This window comes from Branchiostoma floridae, unplaced genomic scaffold (genome assembly GCF_000003815.2).
Source record: "Branchiostoma floridae strain S238N-H82 unplaced genomic scaffold, Bfl_VNyyK Sc7u5tJ_1338, whole genome shotgun sequence".
Classification (NCBI taxonomy): Eukaryota; Metazoa; Chordata; class Leptocardii; order Amphioxiformes; family Branchiostomatidae; genus Branchiostoma; species Branchiostoma floridae.
This window is the reverse complement of record NW_023365702.1, coordinates 238,923-255,966: the sequence shown is the minus strand read 5'-3', so window position 1 is coordinate 255,966 and position 17,044 is coordinate 238,923. Positions and strand designations below refer to the sequence as shown.

The 17,044-nt window shown below is 41.3% G+C and overlaps 1 protein-coding gene across 1 annotated transcript; it reads left to right on the top strand.

Annotated features, from left to right (window-relative positions):
* Window positions 1-13,086: 13,086 nt before the first annotated feature.
* Window positions 13,087-14,197, top strand: LOC118407418 (galactosylceramide sulfotransferase-like; the record flags this gene model as incomplete). Its single annotated transcript, XM_035807893.1, has 1 exon — window positions 13,087-14,197. A coding segment is annotated over one exon (1,111 nt), but the record flags the coding sequence as incomplete, so codon positions are not given.
* Window positions 14,198-17,044: the final 2,847 nt, after the last annotated feature.

Here is a 17,044-nt window from a genome sequence, read left to right as displayed (position 1 = left end):
CCGAACAAAGTGGTGCACCGCACGCGACAGGAAGGTCGGCCCATGTGTCAAGGCCGTGTTTCCGGGAGTAGACGCTCTCTAGTGAGCTCTAGGTTTTAATTCCGATCAACACATATAGAGTACGTTTACTGATGAAGATGTAATGGAGACCGTATCCGAAAGTTCACACTGTACGTCCATCTACCTACATGTTCCTAACTGTAATCAGCTTCCTCATCTGTGTGAAGCTCTGTAAGATATCTGCACAAGTTACAACACACTGTGACACAACCCCCCCCCCCCCTGGATACTGCAGGAAGAACATAGCCAGGGCTCCATTTGCATATTTCTGCATTCCTGAACTATTCTAACTCATTGACCATGGTGTTAATTTTCCTTGAGAAATCTGTCGTTTAAAGCAAAAAGACATTTTCAACAATTTCGTGTCATGAAGTTAAGTTTTTATCCACTCTAAAAGGCTCCACCCGAACAAAGTGGTGCGTCTCACGCGAAAGTAAGGTCGGCCCATGTGTCAAGGCCGGGTTACCGAGAGTACACGCCTTCTAGTGAGGGCTAGTCACGCCACAGGGTTATTTTTCTAACCATTACTACCAGGCAACGTGAACGGCATTTTTTGTTTCCAGAACTTATTTTCATAAAAGAGGGTCTGCATGGAGGGTTCTTGGTAACGCTTAACGGTGAATTTAGAAGACCCGGTAACGCTTAACGGTGAATTCAGGAGGCCCGGTAACCATTAACGTTGAATTAGAGCATGTCGGTAACGATTTACGGTGAATTAAAATGGCTCTTAACGCATAACGGAAAAAGGCACGCAGGCCCTCATAAAATATAAACTCTACATATGAGACGTCCTCGATATATGTGACAGATGGTCACCGAAACTTTGGTGTGAATAAAGCAATGGTCGTGTAAAAAAAGTGTCTTTTTATTCAAAGACATACAAACTTGGTGAAACTCTTCATGGATCTTTGAATTCTGGATTTTGATTTTTCGTGCTTTGTCAGACCACAGAACCTTCTGTGAACACATCGTCATTCAGACTGTTCCTTGCCCATCCTCAAGCCCGGTGGCTGGAACTTACTCCAGCTCATATAGTCTGGCATGTGTACAGGCTAATAGACCTAGGCTCTCCAGACATGATACGTTATGTGTAGTAATTGACACGGACCTATTCGGATATAAATTATGCATGCATACTTACCTACCTATCTATCTTCTACAGGGCAACGCCGATTAATACTGTGGGTGATATCTTCTAGATACATTTTTTTAAAGTCAGTTTTACCACATTTGTGGAAGGATTGACATAACAGGTGACTATCACCTTTGCAAGATGACGCCGATTAATACAGTGGGTGATACCATTAAGTTCGCGGGGATTTAATTTCGCGGTAGCGAGAAAAGGGACTTTTCGCGGTGGTTTTAATTTCGCGGTAGCACCATGCACTGTAATCGCTTACTGTCCTAGAAAAATGTTCGCGGTGGTTTTAAGTTCGCGGTGAAGCGGCCACCGCGAAAACCGCGAACATTAATCCACCGCGAAAGTTTCTGCATTTACAGTATATAGATTTGGATACAATCAAATAAAAATATATTGCAAATCCATGCCCAAATTCGAATTACAAGTATGAACAGAAATGATGTAATGATAATGATATTGAATAAAAAATTAAACAAATAACAAATAATAAGATATAGTATACAATCATAATATAAGCATAAAGTTAAGCGAAAGTATAAAACTAGTCACCTCTAATCTGTTTCCATGAGGTTTGGTTTCTTTCTGTATGCAGTGGAGTATGAAATTCTCGACATGTTTTGGGAAATACATGCATTGGGTTGTGTTAGCAATACTACTTAGTATAGAAACAGATTTCTTGTAGGATGATGGTACGATACAATAGTACTGATGCTGAGACAAAAACTTAATCAGCCCAAAACTTCAACGTATTTGTTAACAGTTCGAATGAAAGCTCATCTGTGTTGGTAAATTCCATATTGAAAAAGTTTAAACTTTGTTCCAACACAAAGAAGGGACTCACCATAAATTTTCGGTCGAGCACTCCGACCTTCTTCAGATGCTACCTGACGTCATCCGACGACTTCCGGATTAGTGCAGCGAATCATGTCATCTGAACACGGTCGGAGTGCTCGACCGAAAATTTATGGCGAGTCCCTTCTTTGTGTTGGAATAAAGTTTAAACTTTTTCAATTTGTTAACAGTTGTTTATGTTGAACTTGAGTCCTTGCAGAAGTTTGTATTCTATTCAGTTCAGTTCAGTTCAGTTCACCTTTATTTATACTGATAAGCCCTATCGGCCAACATGTAGGCCGTTCTTCCTAGGGGACCAGTTAAGGACCAGTTGAGGGGAGGTGTCACGGGAGAAAATAAATAGATAAACAAAATAGACATTAATACAGTTATTTACACTAGATACAATCATAATATCAAATTCAAACTCATAATATCGATATCAGCTAGCAGTTCGAAATTAATCCATGTCGGAAGGCTCGCAAAGAGGGAGAATTCCGTACATCTTCTGGGATGACGTTCCAGACTGCCGGACCCGCCACCGCTAACGACCTCCTCACACACTCCCTGCTCACACGGGGCGCAATCAACTTCAGGGTTGAAGATTGTCTGGTAGCTCTAGCTGCGTTATTTCAATTCCAATCATTTGGTACTATTTACAAGTCTCTATAAGCAGTACCTCATACAAAATATCTGAATAACAAGGCTTGATTATTGTTGTCATTGCATTTGTCTACCTTTGGTGATAAAGTAATTCATTACCATTGTAATTTGTTGTGCGTGTACGTATGTCCATATTTTATTTCAACTTTTTTGCAGACACTGAACTATATTACATGGACAATAAATATAAAAACACACAAAATACAGCAGTACAAATAAGTCAAATATACTGTTAAAATAGAGTTGCCGTTTTTTGTTCATGAGATATTCAGTCAATATAACTTTGAACGTTATCTGTTATACACACAAACCACTTCAATTCATATTAGACTTTCATAAACCTTCACTTTGAATCACTGGTCATATTTTATATGCCTTAAGGGCAAAGCATCGGGAAAATAAACGGTCCGGCTTTAAATCACATTATTAGAGTTTATGCGCTTCGGGGCACAAAACGTTATTACATTACCTACAAAACGTCGAGATGGGCAGATTTTGTCCTTATTTTCTGTAGCTTGAGGGGTTTAATTTCCCGTTCAGAGCTCTGCGTTAATCAACTCACAAGCATGCTGATGACGTCATCAGCGGGGATGGTAACCTGATACAGGGCTGGTGAGGTATCATGGGAAATAGAACGATGTAACCTTGGGGTACGGAATTAGTAGTTAAGATGGACCGCGGTTGGTAAAATGTAAAAGGTATAAAGATAGTCCCATAGCCTTTTTATGGCCGTTGGGTTTATAGTCGGTTGCTATCTTTTGTGTATGTAGTATGGCATTGGGAAGCGGGGCACCAGATGGTATATAGGGCGGCGCCTATCTCTGTTTCTGTAGCCCTGGGCCACACAACGTTCGTGCAATCACAACAGCAGGGGGCCAACAGTGCTCTTGGAATTGAACTCTCGACCTACCTAATCGCGAATGCGCTCTACCCACATGGCCATTGCACAAGTACTACTCAAATCCTACCACACTATCTTTCAGTTGCTACTCAACGTTTCCATGCGATGCCAATACATATTGTCAGCGGGGATAAGTTGGCGAGGCGCTTAAGGGCTAATGGCTTACTCTGTATCTTGAGTACAAGCTGAATTTTTAGCAAGTGGGTTTGGGACGGTGCACTCTATGGTTACCTTCGTTAGCCTTTAAGTTAGCTCTTTTATGTGCTCGAGATGTATGAAGATTCATAACACATTTTATGGTTATTGATTGCTTCATATTGTATTTTATTGTAATACTTATTGTCATGAATTCTACGTACGCCGACGTCTGCATTTTAACGTTTGCCAGCGCGAGCTGCCTATGTTGACCCGTATAATGAGTTGTGTCGTTGCTAATAAAGAAAGTAAAGAAAGAAAGAAAGAAAGAAGGAAAGAAAGAAAGAAAGAAAGAAAGAAAGAAAGAAAGAAAGAAAGAAAGAAAGAAAGAAAGAAAGAAAGAAAGAAAGAAAGAAAGAAAGAAAGAAAGAAAGAAAGAAGTGTCTTGAAACCATGGAACCTACACCTTTACTTCCTTACGGCACAAAAAGGCAATCCGGGATTCAAGCCCGCGGCCATAAGGTCCGGAAGCGTGACCGATAACTATGGCGTCTCCAGTATCCCTTTCGTAGACAGCTTGTATGGTCCGTTATCATACTCAGTTCAGCCTTTCCACCGTACGAGTTTCAAAATGCACCATCTTCAGTGTAGCCATAACGGCACGGGTGGGCAGACTTGATAAAGATTTCAACTTGAACCAGTGGTCTGGATGTGTAGTCCAAAATCACAACTAAAGGGCGAAGGACCACGTATAAAGGTCAATGGAAAGTTCGAAGCATTCTCTCTTATTACATGTTACCTTAAATCATCCAGTTATGGTAGTCTGAACACTTACTTAAAGTTAAAGGGCAAAGTAAAGTACGTAATATTCACTCTCCTTGGCTTTGCATGTAAGGCATGTAGATTTGGTGGTCTGGAAGCTTACTCAAAAACCAAAGTTAATTTAAAGGATAGGGGAAGGTAGGAAACACTCACTCTCCTTACGCCAAAAAGCAGTCACTCAAACATCTAGATATGGTTTTGGAAAAGGTCAGATCATATCAAAATCATATCCAGTTGCTTGAGTAACTGTTTTGTAGCGTATCTTATTACCTGGTACCTATGAATGTCTAACCTTAAGCTTCATTGACATATTCCCTCTCCTTGCATGTTACATTAAATCATGCAGCTCTTGTGGTCCTGAAGCTTAGTAAGACTCAAAAACCATAGTTAAAGAGCGAATTCGAAGGAAAGTAAGACGTATTCCCTCTCCTTGCATGCTACATTGAACTATTCAGCTCTTGTGGTCTGGCAGCTTAATCAAAACCAAAGTTTAAGGGAGAAGGAAAGTACGGAGCATTCCCCCTCCTTGCGTTGGCGTTCATCATTGGTATCCATCTATTCTTCTTGCATGCAACTCTGGTGGTCTTAAAGCTTACTTAAAAAAAGATAAAGAGCGAAGGAAAGCACAAAGCTCTCCTTGCATGTCACATTGTCATTAAACTATCTAGCTCTTGTGGCCTGGAAGCTTACTCAAAAACCCAAATGTAAGAGCGAAGAAATGGTACGAAGCCTTCCTTTTCCTTGCATGCAGCCTATGATGCCCAAAGCATCTACCATTAGGTGAACTTTAATCCAGTTTCCATTCCAGTTGCTTGACGATTTGAGTCTTTAGCAATCCGACGACCAAATTGAAAACCAACTTTAACGGTGAAGGGCCTTTGTGGGAAATGGCTGGAGAGAAAATTAAAAGCCTAGACCGGCCCACGTAATCGTCTTCTACTCAGTCCACCGCAATTTTCACTTTTCCACTCCAACGCACCACTAGCTTAGGCTCTCACATCTTCCAACCGCGCAAACCACTGATTACAGTCTCTAGCAACCCCGGAGATAAACTACCTCAAAGGGTGAGGGATCTCTGTAAGAAAGATGTGAGGAGGTTAGGAATGAAGTGTAATCCGAGATTGGCCAGCAAAACACATATTAGTAGTGCTTACATCTTCCATTCCCAAATAACAGACTTCAGTAAACACTGAGTATATAGACTCTAGTAACCCCTGGGCTACATTGTACACCGACTCAAGTGGTTAGCGGGCTCTATAAGAAAGATGGAAGGAGAGAAGGAACAAAGTATAAATAGGGGATTGGCCAGCAGAACACATAGTGCTTGCATCTTCCATTCCCGATTCCTACCGATTACAGACTTCCGTAAACACTAAGTATATAGACTCTAGTAACCCCTAAGCTAAATTGTAAACAGACCGAAAAGGTGAGGGATCTCTATAAGAAAGATGGAAGGAGAGAAAGAAGTAGTAGAAATAGTGCTTTCATCTTCCATTGCCTATTCTTACCGATTACAGACTTCAGTAAACCGTATACTGTATAAACGCTAGTAACCCCTGAGCTACGTTGTAAACGTACTCAAAGGGTGAGGGACCTCTATATGAAAGATGGCAGAATGAACAAAGTGTAAATCGGGGTTTGGTCTTCTCAGCTCACCGCAATCTGCAATTTTCTGCGCCAGTAGAAAACATAGGTGCTTGCATCACTACCGTTAATTACCAAATACAGACTTAAGTAACCTCTACTTAAGGGCTACTTTGTAAACCAATTCAAAGGGTTAGTGAAAAAAAACCTTTATAAGACAAAAACAGTAAGAGAAAATCCAACGTGAAAAGCGGGGTTTGGTCTTGTCAACTCACCACAATTTGCAATTTTCAGAGGCCAGTAGAAAACACACTTGCCATTCCCGCTTCTTACCGTACAGAGCCTCAAGCAACGTCCTCATGGCTACTTTGTAAACCGACTCAAAAGGCTAAGGAACTTCATAACGAAAATATCAAGCGAAAATCGTTAGTCTTTTTTATTTTCTCAACATAGGAAGCATAGGTGTTTGCATCTTCCATTGCCGTTTCTTACCGAATACGGACTTTTAAAAGTAACCCCAGGACTAGCTTGTTACCCAATTCAAAGTGTTAGAGACCTTTATGAGGGTCTGCAAGGGGGGTTCCGACAACGATTTACGCTAAATTCAGAAGAACCCCCTACGCATTACGCTAAATGAAGGAAGGCAATTATGCTAAATTTGGTCGCCTCCCTACGAATTACGTAGATAAGATGGTTTTCCCTAGGAATTATGGGAAATAAAAATAGGCTGCCTATGCCTTACGTAAAGAGTATGCAGACCCTCCTTTCTAGAAAACCCAAAGTCGGGGATTGGACCTCGACCTTCTCTCATCTCACCACAATCTATCTACAATTTTCCGAGCCAGTTGCCAATCCAGCTGCTTACATCCTCCATCCCAGTTACTTACCGATTGCTGGCAGAGGGTGGTAATCTCAGCCAAGATTGCAATCTTTCTTTAAAGGTGGCTAACCTTCATCTTAAGGAAAGGGTAAGGAGGAATTACGAGTCGGCCTTCACCTTGGAAGCGCCTTCTCGCCTGTAGATTTCCCCTGCGGCTGTTTGGCAGATCCGAAAGTCCTGACCCGAATCAGTGACCAGACGGCCTAGGACGTTACCAGCATTCGTTATTAGTAAAACCTTACGGTGTTAGAAAACCTACTTCGTGGTAGTCCATGGGCCAGGACCCATGATTTGACATATTGATATTCTTTCTAGCCTTCACTTATATATTGACTAATCGCTAACACATCTGTTTCTCAAAACGAGGAACATGGTTTCACTATCTTGTCATCATGACTTATTTCCTCAGCCATTTCTCTGATGTTACAGGACAGTGGCCAAATACGGTACAAGGAAAGAAAGGGTAGAAATGTCATTAGTTGGGCCTTCGTTCTCTTCAATAATCATTATTCACTGTTGTAATCAGGACGCCTACTTTTGTCTATTCTTTCTAATCTAAGAAAGAAGAGGTCAAGAGAAAAATGACTTCTTCTAGACTAGAGTTCAGATGTTCACGTAGATGTCAGCTATATTACAAAGTAGCAAAGGAACACCCTGATATATTTGCTCAACCCATCAACTTTAATCAAGACCATTCTAGTACTCCCTTTACTAGCTCACCCCACGCTAACATTTGTCAGGCCTCTTTCCACCATCCGTTATGTTCGTTATTACCCCATACAACCTTCTAAAGAAGCCAGTTCAAAGGTTCTACAACACTATTTCCCGGAATGACTCCGATGTAACTATCTCTACAGACCAGCTTGTAGGATTCCTCAATGGGGCCTTGTGATAAGTGGACTCATTGAAGTGGACCGGCAGAGTAAAACAACAAACTATTCAAAGTCCCGTATGACCAAATCCTTTACTATACTCAAGGCTATAATACATGTAATACTCATTTTATTACCTCAATAGCTTTGCCACAGAACAGAACAACAAACTTTTCCGTAATGCTCAACTCCAGTACTTAAATCATGGTCATTCTAATACACCCTTTACTAACTCAACACAAGCTAATGTTTATCAGGCCTTTCCGCTATGCTCATCATAATACTATACAACCTCCTAAAGAAGTCAGTTCAAAGGTTCTCCTACACTATATCCCGGAATGACTCCGATGTAACTATCTCTACAGACCAGCTTGTAGGATTCCTCAATAAGGACTGGTGATAAGTGGACTCATTGATGTGGGACTGCTGAGTAAAAAAACAAACTAAATTTAGTAAAAGCTCTCTATGACTCACATCCTTTAGTATACTAAAGGTTATTATAATACTAAATTTGATACCTCAACAGACTTGCCACAGAACAGAACAACAAGTTTTTTCCGTAATGTTCAACTCCTGTACTTTAATCACGGCCATTCTAATGCTCCCTTTACTAGCTCAACACAAGCTGATGTTTCTCATGCCTCTTTTTGCCATGCGTTATGCTCGTCAGTACCCCATACAAAATCCTAAAGAAGTCAGTTCAAAGGTTCTACTACACTATTTCCCGGAATGACTCCGATGTAACTATCTCCTTCTAGCAGCTTGTAGCTTCCTCAATGAGGACTGGTGATACGTGGATTCATTGATGTGGGACTGCTGAGTAAAACAACAAACTAAATTTAGTAAAAGCTCTCTATGACTCACATCCTTTAGTATACTAAAGGTTATTATAATACTAAATTTGATACCTCAACAGACTTGCCACAGAACAGAACAACAAGTTTTTTTCCGTAATGTTCAACTCCTCTACCTTAATCATGACCATTCTAATGCTCCCTTTACTAGCTCAACACAAGCTGAAGTTTCTCATGCCTCTTTTTTCCATGCGTTATGCTCGTCAGTACCCCATACAACATCCTAAAGAAGTCAGTTCAAAGGTTCTCCTACAATATTACCTGGAATGACTCCGACGTAACTATCTCTACAGACCAGCTTGTAGGATTCCTCAATAAGGACTGGTGATAAGTGGATTCATTGATGTGGACCGGCGGAGTAAAACAAAAAAACTATACAAAGTCCCGTATGACCAAATCCTTTACTATACTCAGGGATATTATATTACTCATTTTATTACCTCATCAAGTTTGCCACAGAACAAAACAACAAACTTTTCCGTAATGTTCAATTAAGGCCATTCTAATACTCCCTTTACTAGCTCAGCCTAAGCTAATATTTGACAGGCCTCTCCCCACAACGCGTTATGTTCATTATCAACCCCATACGACCTCCTAAAGAAGTCAGTTCAAAGGTTCTCCTACAATATTTCCCGGAATGACTCCGATGTAACTATCTCCTTCTAGCAGCTTGTAGCTTCCTCAATGAGGACTGATGATAAGTGGACTCATTGATGTGGGGCGGCGGGAGACATTCAGAATGACAGGAGTGATCCGTCATCACGAGTTACGGTCACTAAAATTGGCGGAAATGTGTATCAATGCCCGCTTCGGACAGGTCGTAGAAGAAGAAACATGTCGTTAAGAAAATTGGCCGAGACAGCGAAGTTGTCATTTTTTGTGTGTAATTATAAGATCAATAGACAAGTTTGAAATAGGTCCTAGAGTAAGAGTTCAGTATCTCTACGATGATTTGAACTGACTTGTCGCGATGTATCCTAAGATCAAAAACATAAAATATTGGTGGTGGGGGACGAGGGAGTCAAGGAAGATTAACTTTGCTTAATTAATCTAACAAAATGACTTTGGATGACAATTCATCATTTAATTACTTCGTCCGTAACTTGTAAAAGGTTGCTATATCTTTCTGTAATGGTTTTAATTGGAACAGGAAGTAATTGTGATGGATACAGGGCTCTAGCCAGCGACCGTTTTTCCGTCAATTGACGGAAATTTGCTGCGTCTGACGGAAAAATTTGAAAACCAATCCGTCAACCTTGACGGACAAAAATCCTTGGTTGGAAGCTACAGGCGGCTTGGGGACGCCGTCCACGACCGTAAAAGCCACACACTGTTTGTTTTGCTATTGTTATGATTGTTGACAATGTGTGTCGGCGCCCTTTCGCATACGATAATCTCATTAAAACCCGTTTCTCAAGGTCTCAGTTCAGTCCTTCTAATCAATTTTCGCGGTTTTCGCGACGATTGGAATTGGCTGACGGAAAAAAAGTTTCGAGCTGGCTAAAGCCCTGGATGGATACTTTAATCATGAAGAGACACAGATTGGTAGTTAAGGAGGAGAGGAACAGTGATGAACATTTTTCATTACTGTCATTAGGCCACAACAAGTAAATTCTATGGATGACATCCGCGCGCTCATTAATTTTTGCCTGATTTCAGGAAAAAAAAACAAGAATTTTTCTTTTCTTCAGGGAAGGCCGGATAAACGAAAATGGGTAAAGGTTGTGTTGTAACCTAATCATTGACTGTAGAATTGACACTAGAGACTCTGTAGCATTGACTGTAGTTGCAGAGGTGCAACTTGATAGATAGCTGTAAAAGTGGCACAACTATGGAAGCTATGAGTGAAGTTGCCAACATGGTTAATGATACCAGTCTACCACAGTAGTGTCACTTTAACTACACAGGTACACTTTTTAGATACAGGAATGAATGCCTTGTTGGCGGGGTGCCATATTTTGTCACTTCAAGTCTTGTTGCAACGTCTATTTTGAAAATTCGCCATATTGTTTTTTTACCCATCTTGTTTTTTTATCGCCCTATCTCATTATTTTTGCAGTCTGCAGAGGATGTCATCCATAAAATTTACTTGCTGTGGCCTTCTTACAGAGACTGATTAGTTCGTGAGTACAAAGAGACGACTCGTGTTTCATCAAACCTCCGATTGCTCGTGCGGGTTGGACCATTTCTGGACCTATAAAGGGGTGGTTCAAATATACAGTGAGAGAGTGCACTGAGAAAGGGACACAAGTAGTGTGTGTGTGTGTGTGTGTGTGTGTGTGTGTGTGTGTGTGTGTGTGTGTGCATGGTGTATGTTTGTAACACACACAGAAAAATATATACATACACGAACACACACAAACACAGATACAGACAAACATAAATACGTAATACACACACACACACACACACACAGACGTACACATACACACACATACAAACACATACACGGCCACAAACTCACAAGCAAACATAAACACGTATATATTTACATGCAGACAAACGTATACACAGACCTGGACACAAACACACACACATACACGCGTACATACGTACATGTACACAGACATATACGCTACACGCACAATGTCACTGACACATTGAGAAAGAAAGAAGAATGAAGGAGAGAGATGCACTTCTACTTTGAAAAGAAAACATATCGGACTTCCCCCGTAACATTTCTACATTGGAATAGTCCCACCATAAAACTAGGATACGGTAGAAATTAGGTTGACTTACACAAAAGGTCAATTGGCCTACAAACGAGGTTTCCTCTGAGTACGGACCTTTACAAGTTTTTAATTTCCGATCGGGAGCTCTCACTGGATTGATGGGTCTCTGGAGGGTAGAGAACTATGGGGACGAATTCATTAGGATGTCATAAATGGTTTCGCTACTGTTATGAAGTATATGATGTAGAAATAGCCCCTTTATGTTCGCTTCCGCTACCCAGAGCAGAAAAGAAAAGAGGGTAGCAGAGAATGGACCGATCTTATCGAACGCCATATCGAACAGATAGAACCCCCTATTCTATTTCGAACACCTCCGTCAAAAACTGCCACGTTGGACAGAAATAGCTGTTTTTGAAGGAGGTGTTCGAAATGGAACCATGATCGAACAGGGGGCAGGGTTTTGGGATCGGTCCATTGAATAGCAGAATAGAGAATAGCATAAACGTCGGAGCTAACTACTATTCGGATGGTAACGTTACCCAGGCTAGGCAATACCCGTAGTATTGTCTAAATCTCCATGTAGCTCGATTGGAAGTGGCTTCACAGTTGAAGTACGGGGACGAATTCATTAGGATATAATAAATGGTTTCACTACTGTTATGAAGTATATGACGCAGACATCGATGACTGTGATTCTGTCCAGCGGTTACATAGTCTCCAAGCAGACCCAACGGTGCCTTAGAGATAGTACAGTGGAACCCACTTAATTGCACAACGGATTAACGCACACTTCTGTTAACTGCACGGAATGCCAAAATCCCAACCGGTGTGGTCCAGCTAGATAACTTCGTATTATTGCACCAGCCGGATAATTGCACCAAATTCACTGGCAAATAGGCCGTGCAATTAAGCGGCTTCCACTATATCAAAGCTGGCCAAGGAGTATAGCCGGCCAGAGGGAGTCAAACGGGCGCTATACTCCTTTGCCAGCTTTGATACTATCTCCAAGGCACCGTAGGATCTGCTTTGAGACTACTGTTACACACATCTAGTCACCAAGCTGTGCTTTTCCAAGCCTACTAGTAATTATCCAAACCCGAATGTTGAATAAATCGTACAGTTTCCCATCCTATTTACTTTGTCTATACCAGCAATACCAAGCCTATCAATACCTAGCAGATCTAGACAATAGAAAGCAGGCTAGAAAATAGCAGAGAAGTGACTGTATATAGTGTATGATAAACGTCGTAAGCTTGAACAGGCTTAGATACCTAGTCTCCAAGCAGACCCTACGATGCCTTAGAAATAGTATCAAAGCTGGCAAGGGACTTGGTATAGCGGCACTCCGGTGCCCATTTGACTCTCTTAGCCGGCTATCTCCTTTGGTCGGCTTCACTCCTTTGCCAGCTTTGATACTATCTCTAAGTCACCGTAGGGTCTGATTGGAGACTATTAGATACCCACATTATTGTCTAAATCTCCCAGTCCATGTAGCTCAATTTGTAGTGGTTTAACAGTTGAGCCCCTGGCTCCAATACGGTTGTGATATCCGTGGCCGGGACTCGAACCTGGCTATTGTCCTGTCCTTGGTGCTGAAAATATGTTCATAACAGAAAAAAGGACGATCTAGACTAGATGAACGTAACATTTTTGTCTCCATGTTGCACACAGGTCAGTGCCTCATGAGGAGCGGTACAACAAAGCGTCCAGCTCCAGGCAACCGGTGAACCCTGACCTCCACAGGACACGGCGAGCCGCCCGGAAGTGTCGTCACCGGAAACACGTCGTGCTGGCAAAGACTCACAAAACCGGAAGCTCTTCCATTCAGAACATCCTCTTCCGGTATGGCGACAAGAACAACTTGACCTTCGTTTTGCCGAAATCGGGTCATTATCTATCGTATCCCTCGCCTTTTAACAGAAAATCTGTCTTACAAGAACAAAGTTCTTCCGCGAAGCCAATGGAATATGATATTCTCTGTCACCACACGAGGTTTGACTACACCAACATCCGGGAACTCATGCCCAATGACACCGTCTACGTCACAGTCCTTCGTGACCCCGTGACCATGTACGAGTCTACATTTACATATTTCCGCTTGGACAGAACTTACAACATCACGGGACCCAACCCCTTCAAAACATTCCTGGAATCCCCGGAAAAGTTCACCAGCAAAAACATCAAGAAAAGAGGCGCGACCCACCACGTAAGGAATCCCATGTTCTTTGACCTTGGATGGAACTCGGATGACCTTGACACAGATGACGACGTGTGGAGAGCGATACGACGCCTAGACAAGATATTCCACTTCGTGGTGATCGCCGAGTATTTCCACGAATCGATGGTTCTACTAAGAGACCTTCTCTGTTGGGACACGGATGACGTCACGACCTTCAAGGTCAACGCCCGGAGTGAGTGGTCCGTGAATCACGTGACCGGTGATATGGTCCCGAAGATTCTCGCGTGGAATCGTGCGGACGCCATGTTGTACGATTACTTCAACAAGACACTGTGGAAGAAAATTCACGCCTTCCGAGGTGACATCAAAGAAGAAGCCGCCTTTTTGAGACTAAGAAATAAGGAACTGGAAGATACGTGTTTGGAGGAAGATGCTAAGAATGAACAGAGGAAGGAATATAAGGTGTGGAAGCCACCAGGAGTGGATATTAAGGGTTTTGTGCTTAAGAAAGAGGCAAGTGACAACCGCGTGTGCCAAGGGATGATCCGACCTGAAATTAGATACACGTATCATCTGCGTAAGAAGGAAATAAACAAACCGTAAAACGTTTTTAAAAAGAGCCAAGAAGAGTTCTAACAAGCCTATCACGGTTAGGCTTAGGTCACATTTCCAAACCGGGGCCCGACCGGGATGTTTTAAGAAATGAAAATTAGAATGTACACCTAAGAATGTACACGTTATGCCCATGAATCTTATTTTGACATTTTGTGTTTTGGCCGGGCCTCGGTTTGGAAATGTGACCTAAGCCTTAAGGTGGGGTCACACATGCGTATATATTCAAGTCCGTTTGAGGTGCGTATGAAGCTCTTAGTCTCTACCAGGCTTCACAGGTCGCGGGAAAAATAGTACAAATTGGACAAATATAGATACATAACATGCCAGATGAGTTAGCTGACCGAGAAGTATGGTTAGCGACCCAGCTAACTCGTCTGACATGTTAGCTGTTTACTTTTGTCCAATTTCTAAGTTTTACAACGACCTGTGGAGCCTGGTGGAGACAAATACTCCCATGCGCGCCTCATACGGACTGAAATATACACGCACGTGTGACCCCGCCTTTAGCTTGAGTACCATCCGGATAGTAGTTCGCTCCGACGTTTATCATATACTATACGCTTCTCTGCTATATTCCGTCTGGGAACTTTGATATCTCTAGCGTCAGGAATCGCCCATCGTTTGGACAAGGGGGCTGATCGGTCCAATGAGCGAATTAAGAAAAGACTTCAAGCGCTCGTTCGAACAGGCGTTCCGACATTCGATACGTCCTCCGTCCTGTTGTCATCGAACGAGCGCTCTAGAACCTACGTTTCTTCCTAATACGCTCCAAGAATTTTCAACGAAAAAAAATCTAGTAAAGCCTTACTTGTCGTGTGTCCTCGGACTTAAAAGGTAGAAACATCGTTGTCATGGGCTTGAAATAATAGAGCCGTCGTGTCTTGTGCAGTGATGCCTTCTAGCGATCCTCAGCGTATATGCACCCGTAAATCTGGTGCTCTGCTCAGCAAATAAAAACAAATCGCAAGTATATGTAACTAGAAAGTAGTGCCTTAAATGGAATCATGTTGTTTTATTCTTTTCATGAAGATCTAAATGTATTGACTTTATGAAATAAAAATGCTGGTGACACTGTATCTCTTGTATTTGGTAGCGTTTGTGTATATATGTAGAATGTGTGTATGTATGTGTGTTTGTATGTACGTATGCGTGTATGTATGTACATATGTTTGTGTGTATGTATGTATGTGTGTGTGTGTGTGTTAATGTATGTATATATGTTTGTGTGTATGTTTGAAAGTATGTATGTATGTGCTTGCAAGCAGATGAACAGCATAACTTGAGAAGGCTCGAATGGATTATTTATATGTATTGATATGTCCTGGATATCCAGAATGTGCCTCAAAGCATGTCTTCATCATGTCTTTGAAAGGAGCACATCTTGGATGAAAACAGTCAGTCTGATTACAAAATCATAACTATCATTAATCTCCAAGCAGATCCTACAATGGCATAAGATAGTACCAAAATGGCCAAGGAGTGTAGTCAGCCAAGAGGTGTCCATTTGCCATGTAGAATCTGCCCCAGTCGGCTAGAGCAAAGGCTATTAACATCCAATCGTTTCCTACTCAAACTGTGCTTGTAGTGTAGGTGCTAATTGCCCTCCTTCCTGTTTGGTGCTGACTTCCAACTGGGACATGTGCTGGTCACTGACTTTGTCTCAGTGTAAGTTGCTCGTAAAATAATTAGCACATGGCAACAGGGAGGGGCAGAAACACCATTAATTGTTGAATAGAAATGCTCCTCCCTGTTTCAGTGGAGGCAGATCCCCGGTAGCAAAACACACTCCTAAGCCGGCTTTTGATACTATCTTATGCTACCGTAGGATCTGCTTGGAGATTAAACTATCATAACTTTCATTGAGGAATTCATGGTTTTAGATGCATTCCTTTCAATTTTGGGAGCATAAAAAAGCGTTTTGTTCGTACCTAGTCATCTGTACATTATACTTATGAACTACTATGGCTATTTCGGAAAATAGTTTCATCAGGTTGGTAGAATATAGGATATATTAGAATTCTTTTGCACAACCAAATTGTTCTCACTTAGCTTGCGTTTCCATGACATTCAGACACCTTCCTAATACATCAAAGCGTGCGCAAACCAAACGTGAGTACAAACTGGTAATGTAAAAGAATTCTCCTACATACTATGGCTTAGTGCCATACCTAAATGTATCAGCTTCTTTAAATGCTATCTCCAAACAAGTGTGCATCAAACAAACAACTTTATTAAACAAAACAAATGACTACAATGAAAAAAACTAACAGAACAATAAAAGTTAAAACCTAAAATAATACTTTCTACAATGTGGGTTTTCAAGAAAATTCATGCCTCAAAAAACAACTTCCGATACCCCTAAAAAAATGAAAACCTAGTTGAAAGCAGGTATAATTATAAATAAATACCTGACAACGCTAACAGTGTAACAATACAGTAAATGTAGATTAGTACAAAGAAGTTAGTGGTGACGAAACATGGTGACGAAACAACTCTCCTTCACACAATAACTGCTTTCACATTTACTCACAAGTTCTATTGTTACCAAAGTTATAGGTAAGCTACAAGACTGAAATATAGAACAAGACTTCTACAACTTAAATTGTCATTCCACACTAGATGGGCATTAGCAAAAAAAACTTAAATAAAGAACAAAACCTACTCATACTGTTATACTGTTCTAACTAATCTAAGGTTGGGGAGTTCATACAAGAAATCAGGAAGAAAAGAAAACTTAAATAAAAGTAATACCTTTCATAGCAAAATCATTACAACAATACATAGAGCTACAATCGAAAAAATGAATATACTACTAAACAAAATGTGAAAAAATTA